This window comes from Chelonoidis abingdonii, chromosome 3, assembly GCF_003597395.2.
Source record: "Chelonoidis abingdonii isolate Lonesome George chromosome 3, CheloAbing_2.0, whole genome shotgun sequence".
Classification (NCBI taxonomy): Eukaryota; Metazoa; Chordata; order Testudines; family Testudinidae; genus Chelonoidis; species Chelonoidis abingdonii.
In genome coordinates this window covers 85,752,800-85,767,080 of record NC_133771.1, presented here as the reverse complement: position 1 = coordinate 85,767,080, position 14,281 = coordinate 85,752,800, and the positions used below count along the sequence as shown (strand labels likewise).

Sequence of the window (14,281 nt, the reverse complement as noted above, 5' to 3'; positions counted from 1 at the left end):
GCTACTGCTTCCGGGAGCTGCTTGAGATAAGCGCTGCCCAGAGCCTACACCCCTGACCTCCTCCCACCCCCCATCCCCCTTCTCCAGCCCTGATCCCTCTCCTGCCCCCTGAACCCCTCAGTCCCAGCCTGGAGCACTCTCCTGCACCCTAAACCTCTCTCCCCAGCCCCACCCCAGAGCCCGCACCCCCAACCAGAGCCCTCACACACCCCCACCCCCACTTTCGTGAGCATTCATGGCCCGCCATACAATTTCCATACCCAGATGTGGCCCTCAGGCCAAAAAGTTTGCCCACCCCGCTCTAACTGGTCTTCAGGCAGGAAGCAGATGGGAGAAGAGGCTCTTTTGCTTTCCCACTACCAGTCCTCAGCAAAGGGTAAGCATGGGTTCTACTGCTGGCTATGAATGCATACAGCCACACAGGTGGACTGTGGTAGCAATATCAAAACTCTTTATTAATGTATGAGGAAGAGCTTGGATACTGGTCAAAACCTTAATGTATTTAAGAGGGTGGAGGGTCCAACTAAAAGTAACAGTATGCAAATGCTGGGCATCTCACTGGACACATCTCACAGCCCTGTGACATGCATCCCTGTGATGTCATGTGTCCAGCAGAGCTGCACATGGACAGCAGGAATTCCTCTTCCCTGCTGCCAAAGATGCTCTCCTGCTTCACAATCAGAATAAACTGGCAGGAAGAATGGAGGTAGCAACAAAGTAAGAACATAATGGCAGCTGCACCTGCCCTAGAAACTTCCGTGTCAATTCATTCAATTGCCCCTCCCAAACACCACTGTGACCACCAATGTTCTCATACACTGCTTTTCATCAGTAGATCTCAAAGCACTTTACAAAGGTGATTAGTATCATTATCCCTATTTTACAGATGGGGAAACTGAGCACAGAGCAGGAAATTGACTTGCCCATGGTCACCCAGGAGACCAAGATGGGACTAGAACTCAGGTTGCCAGAGTCCTAAGCTTTATCCACTAGCCCACAATGCCGCTCCTATATAACACAAGCAGTATCGAGTCCCGTGGCACCTTATAGACTAATAGACATATTGGAGCATGAGCTTTCGTGGGTGAATACCCACTTCATCAGATGCATTCACCCACGAAAGCTCATGCTCCAATATGTCTGTTTGTCTACAAGGTGCCACAGGACTCTTTGCTGCTTTTACAGATCCAGACTAACACAGCTACCCCTCTCATACTTGACAAGCAGTACTGTCAACAACCAATGTTCAAAAATCACAAGTTGGGCTTAAAAATCATGAGACTGGCTTAAAAATAATGAGTTTAAAAATTATCTGGCGTTCTTTCCCCCCACCCCCTCTGATTTCTGAGCCTTTTCCATTAGGGTAACATTGTCAGCCTTTTCTCCACAACTGTGAGGGCTACAAAGGTATTTTTTCCCCTTCAAAAGAAAGCTGAGATTCTCATGTATTCATTCAACACTAATTATTGTGAGAATTGTCAACATTGGATAGGGTTTGGGAGAGAGGAATACCAGTCACAAAAGCCTGGCATACCAGTAGCTTGGGAAGAAGGCCAGGAAAGAGAAGAGATGGAAAGGAATGTTTCAAAGGTTTATAAAATCTAAATGCAAAATTTTGCAGAATAGGTGGGGATGATTACAAAGAATCACAGGAAAAGTAAAAGCCATCATTGTTAAGCTGCAGTGTGAGAACCCAGCCCTGGAGCAACTGAGCTGAGACTTTCTTCCTTCTCTGAACTGCCTTTCACTGCTGCTGTGACGTTCCACAACACCTTCCAACCCTTTGTTTCTGGGCTATCATGCCATATCAAGATTCTCCCTCATGCTGTGATCTCAGTAGCTTCTATTGTGATGTTACTCCTTTCCTGCTGCTAAAATGAAATGATAAATCCCTCCCCTTATGACATTACGCCTCCTGTCATCTCTAATTTGTGATGTCATCACTGTTCCTGTGTAAATGGGACACAGGCCAATCCTGGGAGATATCACAATGGCTGCTTTTTATGGCACTTCAGCAGCAGTGCAGTGACACATGTCCTTACTAATGGAGCTGGGTGGAATAGTTTGTTCTTGAGGAATCTTCTATGTTAGTCATGTGTGAATGAGCAGTGTCATCAACTCTAAACACCTAAAAATGAGTCAAACTGCATATAATTATAAGATTGGCTTAAATATTATGACAGCACCAACCCCTTTTATATTATGTCCAACTTCAACCCTTTAAGGGAAGCCTCCCAGCCTCAATTTGAGCATGATCATTTAACATTGAATTTTTAACCTGAAAATACACATACAAACGTGAGCCTTTACCAACAGCTCAGAGAGCTATTTACCTCTCCCCATCTCTTCCTTGTTTCATTCAATCTCCTGTCCTTCTTACATTTACTCTCTGTGCCCTTCTGGTCTCCCATTCCTCACCTGTCTCTGTATTTCCCATCCCATCTCCCTTTGCCTTTCCATATACTTCCTTACATTCAGTCTTCCTCCTGCTTCCCACATTCCTCCTGCATCCTACACAGTATACTTACACTGCACAGTTCTTACAGTAGTGTGTAGAGTATAGATACTGCATGTCCCCCTAGTAGAGGTATAAATAGCAGTGTAGATGGTGAGGTACTGTTCAGGCAAGTAAAGACATGCAGAACCTTAGGGTATGTACCTTACATGGCTCTCTACACACTCAAGTAGTGTCTCCCGCCTACACTGCCATTGTAATAGTAGTATAGTGTTGCGCTGTTGGAGCCCTTCCCCACTGCTTTCCCCGACAGAGCCTTTCGCTCTGGTGTGTAGCTGCATGTACCCTACACACCACCACCAATGAGCATACAGCGTGGATGCAGCCATAGTTTCCAATTTCCGAGGCAGAGAGTTGCCATCTTCTCTGGGAGTGATCTAGTCTCAATCTCTATGGAAATATTCAAAGACTATTCTGGCAAATGGAATCTAGGGACACAAGGATGGGGGCACTGCAGTCACAAATTGCTACCATTGTGTAATCTCTATTTTAAATTTAGACACAAATAAAGAGAGGTATTTTTGCAGTTTGGAAAGGCATTCTCCAGAGTTAAACCTCAGGCCTATTATAAAATTCTGAATGAAAATATGATTTAAAGATATAATTATTATTATTTATGGAAAAAAATCTCACTACTTTCTGCAAAGGGCATAGGTAGGGCCCTACCAAATTGAGGTCCATTTTGGTTAATTTCACAGTCATAGGATTTTAAAAATCATATTTTCAACTATTTAAAACTGAAATTTCATGATGTTGTAATTATAAGGGTCATGACCCAAAAAGGTATTGTTGGGGGTGTCACAAGGTTATTGTAGCAGGGGTTGAGGTGCTACCGTTACTTCTGGGCAGCTGGAAAGCAGCGGCTGCTTACTGGGAGCCTAGCTCTGAAGGCAGAGCCACCAGCAGCAGCAGCAGCAGTGCAGAAGTAAGGATGGCATGATATGGTAGTACCACTCTTACTTCTGTGCTGCTGCTTGCCTTCAGCACTGAGCGCCTGGCCAACAGCAGCTGCTTTCTGGCCACCCAGCTCTGAAGGCAGCACAGACATGAGGGCGGCAATACCTCAACATCCCTTTTGGGTCAGGTCCCCCAATTGTAGTGAAACCTGTATAGTGTAGGGTAAAAGCACACAAAAGACCACATTTCACGGGGTGGGGGCGGGGGAACCAGATTTCACAGTCCATGATGTGTTTTTCATGGCCATGAAATTTGGTAGGGCCCTGGGCATAGGGAAACAAAGGGCTTTGACAGAGGGCACCTTATGGCTCCATTCTCACTGGAGAGGAGACACATTTTTAACAAAGGGCAAAGTTAGTGAGTTTGATTCTAGAAATCATGAGAAATACCCCCTAAACAAAACACTGCGATCCATCCCAGGGACGGAAGGCAGCTGGTGGGGGGCAGAAGAGCAGCCAGGGCAGGGCAAGATCTTCTCCTGACTCACTAGCTGGCCTCACTACCTGCGGCTGCAGAGCACCTTGCTGGTAAGTCATAGTGGCTTGGCCTGGGCCCATAGCGGGCCTAGCCAGACACAGCCGCGGGCACTGGGGCTCAGCCCAACACAGGACACCAGCGCCTGCAGGCCCCAACAGAGACCCCACTCTGGGCCTGGGCCGAGCCAGAGCACCTCCCCCTCCCCCACACCTGGCCTCAGCCAAACAACAACGTGCCCTTCCAGTCCTAGCTACAGACACACGCCGCACGCGCACCCTTCCCTCCCTCCCTGCGGGCTCAGGGTTCCAGTCCCAGACACATCCCCTCCCCCAACCCGCCCTCTGTCAGCGGAAATGGATGAGCCAATCCAGGCGCAGCGTGTGACGTCACAACGGCTATGGTGGCTGCATAGTGACACGTCTTGCTGTGTGTGGCTCGCGGGGCGGCCTTCGTTCTCGCCAGATCCCGGCTCGGCCCGCGTGAGCCCCGGCGGCGTGGATGAGCGGCCATGGCGGGGCAGCAGTTCCAGTACGATGACAGCGGCAACACCTTCTTCTACTTCCTCACCAGCTTCGTGGGGCTCATCGTCATCCCCGCCACCTACTACCTGTGGCCCCGGGACCAGCACGCTGGTGAGCCGCCCGCCGCCGGGCCTGGCCGTGGGCCTCTGCCCGCCGCCCTGCCGGGGCTCCGGGGAGGATCCTACGCGCCTTCGGCCCCCGCTGCCTGGGGAGGAATCGTGGGGGGGCTTGAGCGGACCCTTCCCGGCGCGCGGTGGTGGTGAGCGCGTCTGGGCGGCCGTGAAACCCCTTCCCCACTGGGTGCTCTGCAGCTGGGCAGACCCCTGCCCGTGGCCCCGTCTCTGCCTTGCCGTGCTGGAGGGAGGCTCGGGGCGGCCTCGTGCCCCGGGGGCTGCTGAACTTTCCCTGAAAACCGTTAGTGGCCGGAGTCGGTTGGGTGTCATATAAAGAAACAAACTCCAGCGCTTCAAACCGTCTGCCCGAGAACTCCGGCTCTGCGCTGCTCAGCTACCGCGCGCGGTTGCGGAATCCTTCTTTCGCGGCTTTCCCGGAGCCTTTCCGGGCTGCTGTCCTGACTTCGTAACGCAAAATACTCGTGGGGGATGGGGGGTGAGGTGCAGCAAGGAGACATCCCTCTCCTGCTGCTCTTACATCGCATGGAGCAAAAAGGGCACACGCACAGGTTGTGTTGTTTCCCCTCTTTGCAGGTGACCTTTAAATGTCCCAGGTGGATATGGTTTCTCTGCATCCTGTGAGAGTTTGCTCTGTGTGTTTTTCTTGGGTCCCTTGGTTTCGTTTTGTTTTTATACATCTATTCCCCTGGTATTGTTCTCCATCCTTAGCAGGAGAGAGCTGTTCAGGATTTTGCGTTCTGACAGTATGAGCTGCACAAAAATAGGGTGGTTTTGACTGTGAGATAAGGACATTAGAATGAGAGAGACAGTATTGAATTTTTCTAGTCCTTTGTACAGTTATTGTTTATAAGATGAGATGTAATGGATAATAGTCACATAATACAAATAGGTGACATTACTAGTCTTTTTTATGATGAGTATTTGTCTTGTAGCAGGAAAATTGGGGAGTTACTGTATCTGTTTAGTGTTTGAAATAAATTAAAGCCATATTTTTTTAACAGTATATATTAAATTATTTCTTTTGTTCTTTGTTTCCAATTAAAGGGAAGCCTCCCTGATGAAAGGAATGCTGAACAAATAAGCCTCTGCTCCTAAGAGTATATCTATACTGCAAAGTAAAGGCACGATTGTAGCACTGGTAACAATAGCAGTGTAGTTGAGGTGGCACAGGCTTCAGCATGGAGTAGCAACCAGAGTGCAAGTTACCTAGGGAGCCTGGGTACATACTCTGGTTGCTAGCCTGTGCTGAAGCCCATCATGTCTACATTGCCATTGTTACCCATGCTAGCTAGATGAAAGTTAATACGCGTATGCTACCTGTACTATAGTCACACCTTCATTTGCATTGTAGATAAACCCTAACTCTGCTAGCCAGAGGTAAACAACAAAGATAAAGGTGGAAGGATTTGCAAGCTTGGCTTTATGAGCTAAGATGTGAAAAAATTATCTAAGTTATATCTGTCTTGGTGACAAGCCTAGGCCTTTAGCAGCCTCAGTTGTTAAGGAGGATGCTGTCTGTAGAACCTGTTTAAAGGATTCATCTCTTGTCTTTGGCTAGTAAGTGTGGTACAGTTTAGATATTCTGTTTATCTCTATCTTCTATTCATCCCCAAGCCTCATCTGTGGGGTTTATTTTGAGTCCTTCTCAAGTTTGCTTAGATCCAGTACCTGAGTCTCTTACTTTTTTTTCCAAACGAAACTGACATGGTTGTTCGTGGGTTTCACAGTTACTCTTCAGAACATTGTGAGCAGCTGCCATATTGTCACTATTATTAATGTTACTCAGCTGTAGCTTGGCAAAGCTATATAAGCATCAGCAGAAGCACTGGAAATGTCCGCTGACTCAGAAAGACAACATTGCACAACCATCATGGCTAGGAACTGACTCTTTCTCAAAATGAGAGCTTCAGTTCTTCAGAAATCAATGCCTTAAGTTTCTCACTGGTGAGTGAATTTCTCAGGCCCTGGTCAGTTGGACTGTAGGCTGGGTCTACACAAGAATTGGCAGACATGGTTGAGTGTCAAGCACTGCTTCTCACTGATTTCCCCTGATCTGGCATCGTGGGGAGAGCCTGCTGCTTTCAACATTTATTATTTTGACAAAACTATATTGGGAGTAATTGATTGCATGTTGTTAAGACAGGTGGTAAACTCAGTTGACTGTTCTCCACACTAACAGGGCAACAGCACTCCATACTGGTTATTTGGAGGGGAAGGGAATGGAGGAGTGGTGTTTGGTATTGTCCAAGTGCAGTTAAAAATTCCTGTGTGAGGATATGCTCCCAGTCTATGTAAGTGACTTGGTAGTGATTAAGTAATGGACTCCAGATCACATCATAGTTTGTGTTCTACTTAACCAAAAAGTTGTTGTGGCTATGGAAAAAGCCAATTGGATACTGTACAAATAGCAGTCCACCAACTTTTCAATGCATTTTTTTTGCTTCGTTGTATACTTTCAGTTGTTAAGAGTATTGTGCTTGTTTAAACTTAGTGCGTGGAGTGCACTAATTCTGCACTGTTTCTAGCGCACTCATCCGAACGTCAAGAAGACTAGTGTTCCTCAGATAGCTTTGTGTGTCTGAATGTTTTGCATGTGACAATTTGAATTTGGTGTCCGCTACATGTAATCTGTAGACTTTAAGAATGAATTATCATGTAGACTTCATTTTAAAACCACAGGATGGTGAAAAGTAAGTGCTGATTGCTTAATCTTGGCTTTTCACTCTTAAAACCAGAGTGACAATCATTTTAGTTTTCAGTAAAATATGCAGAAGTCTGAGCTAAGGAGTATGCTTTAAGATAAAGTAAAAACTGATTTTCACTGCAGGCTATCACAGAGTCTCTTATGAGTGCCTAGACTTTAACGTCTGTATTAACATCTATGTCCTCTCTATAGAGGAATATTTTCCATAAACCTAGGGTCTTTTAATAAATGTTTGTAGAATGAGATGAAAATACATATTCCTTTTTGTTACAATGTGAATACGAGAGTAGAATGACATTGGACCCAAACCATTGTTGTTCTTCCTAACTATTTAGAAAAACATTTAAAACAGTGTGAATAGAGTGCAAGTGGTTAAAATTGCTATGAAATAGTGTTTCTGCAGTTTCTAATGAGAACAGTGTAAAAATATTTGAAAGGCCACTCAGAGTATTATTGGCATGAAAGTGGCTTGTCTCTCTCTTAAACACAGGATAAGTGATAATTTTGAGATGCTTTTATGAGGAGGATGCATCCTGACCACAGCATCAAATGTTTACTACCTGTACGCCTTGAGGTGTACACAGGAACCAGTAGATATACAAGAATAGAATTAATACAGTATCTCATCAGCTTCCTGTTTATGTTAAATCTTGCTTTAATTTAAGATTTTAGTGCTTATGACTTTATAGATTACCTGTGATGGTTAGACTATTCTAGTCTCTGACCTTACAAAGAGCAAGAGTGGGTTTCTAAGACATTTTGGAAAAAGTCTTAGGAAGTACAATTATAACCAACACCGGGGAAGGCAGTTATTTCTGTTTCATTGCTCTGGTAGTCTCTGCTAAAATGATAGGACAGTGTATCAGAAAACATAACTAAACATGCAGGTAACTGGTTTGAAGGAATGATACTATAAAAGAGGAACTCTTCTTGCTTCCCCACATCTCTCTCAATGCTTATTGTGATGTTTCCAATGCTGTTTTAAAGAGTAAACTACTTAGTTATAAAATGCAAGTTGAAGGCATCGAATTACAATATAAAACCAACAAAAAAGATGCATTTGCCTAACATACTGGGTTCTCTATTCTTGGGCATCCAGCAAGAATACTGTGGCAGAAATTACTTTTAAGATTGTTGTGAACAAAGGTCAACAAGAAAATAAATTACTCCAAGTAGTGTTAATGGTTTAAAAAATTATCTGTAAAATAAGGAGGTAATTACAATTTGAGTGTGGTGCAACTCCAGAAGACTTTGAAAGCCAATTTTCATCTACTTTTCCATCTATCTTTTTAAAGGCAGGAATAAAGATAGAACCAAAGAGCTTGAAGGGATAGATAAATATCCCTCAGAGTCCGTTGATATTGGATTTGTTCTCAAACAGTTTTGTTGCAGGGTTAGATAGGAGTTAAGTCTCAAAATCCAGGAAGGAGACGAAAAGCAAGAGGTGAATAAGCCTAGTTGTTGGCTAGTATACTGGCTGGCCCACAATGCTGACGTGTTTCTTACTGAAGTGATGTAAGATTGACAGTGCTCACCTAGTTATCAAAGTGAAACACAACATGATTATATAGACTGCCTACCTGTTCTCTAACAGATGTTTATATGCTCTTGTTTGTGATATTGCAGCCTGCTATCAATGCAATTTTAAACTTGGTTAGAGTGCTGTAAGCACACATACCTAAGGTTGCAAGTCTGTTATGGAGGTCACAAAAGTCAAGATTCTGTGATTTTTCTGAGACCTCTGCGACTTTGCAGTGGCTGGTGGGGCTGATCCCAAGACTACCTGATCAGTTGGCCCCAGGGGCTTCCAGAGCAGCAGGGGTGCCGTGGGCAGTCCCCGAGCATTGGTCCTGGGGACCGCCTTGGAGGTCTTTGGCGCAGTGGTCCTGGGGGGTCTTGGAGCAGCAGGTGGCTGGGGGGCAGTCAGCTCCTGCTATTGGAGCAGGGGCCAGCCATCAGCCCCTGCCCCCTCTCCCCCAACAGTGGGGCCCCAGGAACAGCTAAGATTTAGTCAGGGGTATAGTAAAAGTCATGGACAGGTCATGGGCCGTGAATTTTGTTTATTGCCTGTGACCTGTCCGTGACATACTAAAAATACCCATTACTAAATCTTAGCCTTATACATTTTTGTGATGTGCTATGTGGAAAGAATAAGGTCTTTGTTCTGAAGAATATAGGCTAACTTGGACAAAACAATACATGGGACAACAGTTCAAGTGCCTGGAAACATTATACTCTCTCCAGTGGGGAGGTGAATGTAAGCAGAAGAGAGATCTGAAGGAGGAGAAACATAGTACACGAGAGAAGGGAGTCTATTAATCATAGACTGTTGCTGATCACAGTGGAAGAACTGAAGTTGAGCAGCAGGACCCCTGTTGTCCCACCTGCTGCTCCAAGGCCCCCCAGGACCACCGTGCCACAGACCTCCAATTATCCTGAAGAGGGATAATTGCTTATTTCTTTTCCAGTTAAAAATCAATATAAATGTACTTACATAAAATGGATAATGAATGTACAGCTGGACAACTTTGTCATAGAATTCCTTTGCAATGTATTTTAGATGCATCCACATGTGAACAGTTTATAGATGTATGTGCACTCACTTATTTTTTTATAAATTTGTTTCTCAGTCAAATGCAGTTACAAAGTTTTCCTCAAGCGCCACTGTGAATTGACAGGTTTCAGAGTAGCAACCGTGTTAGTCTGTATCTGCAAAAAGAACAGGAGTACTTGTGGCACCTTAGAGACTAACAAATTTATTTCAGCATAAGTTCACAAAAACTCTAAGGTGCCACAAGTACTCCTGTTCTTTTTACTGTGAATTGAATCACTAGTGAAACCAACATTTATAGATATTTTTAGGGTATGAAATATTTATTAAACCTTTCATAATGCTGTTACATGCATAAAAAAAAAAATAAACCCAACCACCTCTTTTGTGATCCAACTCTGCGTTTGAACTGGGACATAATCGTCCATTTCTTGTGGTTGTGATATTGCAGAATGGTGGATTTTAGGGCATTTCAGTGCTGTGTAGCTAGGGGAGCATAAAAAGACAATAGATTCTTCACAGGGTGGCCTCTAAATATTCCTAGTTGTTTGTTGCACTACCTTGTGTTGCTGAGGTTCCCAACCTAGTGGAAAGCAGCACCTTCCTTTGACAATGTCTCCATAAGTGCCGTCTCTTGACACCAGACATTGGGAGTTGAGGTTATAAAAGTGCACAAAAGCACCACTCCTTCGGCTTCTTCCATTGGTCCCAGCCCAAAGACTGAAAAATGTAGAAGTTCTTTGAGTGTTGTTAGGTTACTTACCAGTAACTTTCTTTATATAGCACTTTCTTCTGTAGGTCTCAAAGCACTAGTGAAGTAAATGAGTATTATCTCCTCCTTAATGATGTGGAACTGAGGCACAAAGGTTAAAACCTTGTTCAGTGCCATACTGTAAATCAGCGGTGAATAAAACTTGGATCTAATTCCTTGGTCTGTGCCTTATCCACTGGACCATATTGCTTCCAAATAAACAGATGAATTCCATCCTTATTTTACCACCCTCATTTATGTGTCTCTGTGCATAAGTGTTTGATGGGGGCAAACAGAAGCAGAAAATGGGGACGCCTGATATCAGGAATTCAGGAAACGTAGATTTTACAAGTTTTACATATTTGTTCTTAATCCACTGGTGAAAAATGGCTCATAGCACTGATTAGTTCAGGGGCTACCAATATCAAAAAATTTAAATAAAATGGACAGGTTTCAGAGTGGTAGCCATGTTAGTCTGTATTAGCAAAAAGAGTTGTGCTTGTGGCACCTTTACAACTTCAGTACCCACCTGCTGAAGTGAAGAAACAGATTGACAGAGCCAGAAGAGTACCCAGAAGCCACCTATTACAGGACAGGCCCAACATGTTCAGCCTCCAACTAAAACTTCTCCAGCGCATCATCAACGATCTACAACCTATCCTGAAGGATGATCCCTCACTGTCAGAGATCTTGGGAGACAGGCCAGTCCTCTCTACAGACAACCCCCCAACCTGAATCAAATACTCACCAGCAACTACACACCACACAACAAAAACACTAACCCAGGAACTTATCCTTGCAACAAAGCCCGTTGCCAATTCTGCCCACGTATTTATTCAGGGGACACCATCATAGGACCTAATCACATCAGCCACCCTATCAGAGGCTCATTCACCTGCACGTGATATATGCCATCGTGTGCCAGCAATGCCCCTCTGCCATGTACATTGGCCAAACCGGAGAATCTACAGAAAAGAATAAATGGACACAAATCAGACGTCAAGAATTATAACATTCAAAAACCAGTCAGAGAACACTTTAACTCCCTGGTCACTCAGTTACAGACCTCAAAGTCGCAATATTACAACAAAAAAACGTAAACAGACTCCAGTGAGAAAATGCAGAATTGGAATTAATTTGCACACTGGACACAATTAAATTAGGCATGAATAAAGACTGGGAGTAGATGGGTCATTACACAAAGTAAAACTATTTCCCCATGCTAATTCCCCCTCCCCCAACTACTACTCACACCTTCTTGTCAGCTATTGGAAATGGGCCATCCTGATTATCACTACAAAAGTTTTCTTTTCCCTCCTGCTAATAAAGCCCACCTTAATTACTCTCATTGTAGTTAGTATGACAACACTCATTTTTTCATGTTCTCTGTGCATATATATCTTCTTACTCTATTTTCCACTGCATGCATCCGATGAAGTGATTTTAACCCACATAAGCTTATGCTCAAATAAATTTTAGTCTCTAAGGTGCCGCAAGTACTCCTGTTCTTTTTAAATAAAACTGTTAGTTCTCATTAGAAAAGGTGTATACATTGCTCTGTGTTCATGTGGAAAACCTGCATTAAATTCCCTGATCTGATCTTGTGCTCCCATTGGAGAAGAGCTGCAGAGAAAACATACTCTGTGTCCAGGGGTTCTCACAACAAAAACTTTGGTGGCCTCAGAGTGCAACCATCAACTCTTGCTGGTGGCTTCTCTGACACTTTTTTTCTCCTAAAATACTTAATTAACTTTAGGAAAAACAAATAAATATGCACATACACATGTCCAAATCAGTGTAATTTATTTATGTAGGGCTCTTTGCAGACTCAATAATAAAAATAATATACAGTTGTCTGTATTCTTTACTGGACCCAAACAGAATAGAAACAAGGTGCTTTGCATGTTGTCTTCTTTTTTTTTTTTTTTTTTTTTTTGGTTTTTTTTTTTGTGGGGGGGGGAGGTGTTGCTTTTTAGAAATGGCTTACTAACTAGTAACTCTGTTTCAGTGAAAAGTGGATATTTGTGTTTTGTTAACATCACTTTTCACAGCAACAGACTTGCTAGGAAGGAGACAGTGAAAAGTGATACTTGTAACAGACTTACTCAACCCTGATAAACCAGAGGACAGGTTAAGCCCTGGATGGGGAGGTGGGTAGGGAGGCAGCAGTGGCCAGAGGCGATGTGGTGGTGAACCTAGGGCCAGAGCCCAAAGCCCCACAGCTTTAGGATGGAAACTGTTACTGTGTGGCTCAAGGATAGAGCCCACACCACAGAGCTGAAGCCAGAAGCCTGAACCCCACCGCCCCTGGGAATGGGGGGAACTCACATTGGCTGCCTGCTCCTCTGGTGTTCGTGGATCCATTGCTCCCTGCCACCTCCCTGTCCTCATTCGCCACTGAGGAGGCTGTGGCCACAAGAAAAGCCCGTGGTGGCTGCATTTGAGAATGCTGGTTTAGGAAGTGCTTTATGTTGCTCAGTACTGAGCAGGTGAGCCAGTCTGATGTACATAACATTTCTGTGGTTATGTTTACACTACCACCTCTGGTTTTAAAATCCCAGGCATGGCGCTTACACAAAAAGAGGAGCATGCATGAGCACTGCGTCAGGAGAGCACGAATGGGAGCACTGGCCGCTTCTGTGTATGTGCATTAGAATCTTTCTGCAGACAAATCCTGACCCTGGTGCAGTCCAGTGACACTCCTAGCAACCTGATAACTTGGAGGGGCTCTGGGGCACAGGACGGGGAGAAGGATAGGGCTGCTTTCTGCTACTGCTGTACTTCATCTTTCTGATCCCACCCCCTTTCAAGGAGGTTGGCCTATCATACTGCTATTTCCTTACAAAGGGGTGTGGGGTGGAGGGGTCACTTACTTTTGCTTTCCTGGCACATAGCCTCTTCTGCTTTTCCCATGTCCTGCAAAAGAGCTTAAAGCAGCCAAGTTCTATCTGAGCCCGTAGTAGGTTCTGAATGGTGAAGATGAAGGGGACCCATTCACTGCCTAATGGATTACTTCCAGGCACCCTTGAAATGTGCAGTGTTGAAAGAGGGCTGTGCCAGTCCTCCTACCCAAATTGTGTAAGAGTCTGGGGAAAGAGACGCTTACCTGTCCCCAAACTCAGATTGGCTTTGCTGCTCTTCCTGTTAACCACCTTTTTTTTTTTTTGTGGCCTGGAGAAAAATATGTTGCTGTGCTTCCTTGGGGCATTGCACAAGCAGTAAGATTCTAGTGTGCCAAACAGCAAAATGGACTACATGTGACATGCTATCAAAGGCACAAAGCAAACAAACGAAAAACTAGAGATTTTTGCTTTATTTCAGGTGTTGTAATTTTTTTTGCTATTTGTAAAAATAGGTTAAAATATGACTTTTTTTTTTTAGAACACGTTTTAAGTTTCTGTAGAAGAAATGTACATTCAAGAGTAGGGTTAAAATTCTTTTCTCGGTGTGGGTTGGCAGAGGCTAACATCAAATGAAAGAGATGCATAGCATGTAGAGGAGCAAAATGGCATGTTGCATTATGATGGCCACCCCGCTGGCCTATATTAGAAGCTGTTACAATATCAGCCACTTTCCACTATCTCTTGATGGAAGGTGGAAACTTCTGAGCACAATACAGAGATCAGATCCTCATAAAGGGGGTCTGCAAGCATGACTTCCATTGTAAATTT

At 44.4% G+C, this 14,281-nt stretch overlaps 1 protein-coding gene across 1 annotated transcript in view; it reads left to right on the top strand.

Annotated features, from left to right (window-relative positions):
- The first annotated feature begins 4,327 nt into the window (after positions 1 to 4,327).
- The window catches only part of SEC63 (SEC63 protein translocation regulator), a 113,821-nt gene continuing 103,867 nt past the window's right edge, over positions 4,328 to 14,281 (top strand). The window contains exon 1 of the mRNA XM_032781676.2: positions 4,328 to 4,581. Within this exon, the coding sequence (XP_032637567.1) occupies positions 4,458 to 4,581 (124 nt within the window). The 5' untranslated portion in view covers positions 4,328 to 4,457. The remainder of the gene's footprint in view (positions 4,582 to 14,281) is intronic.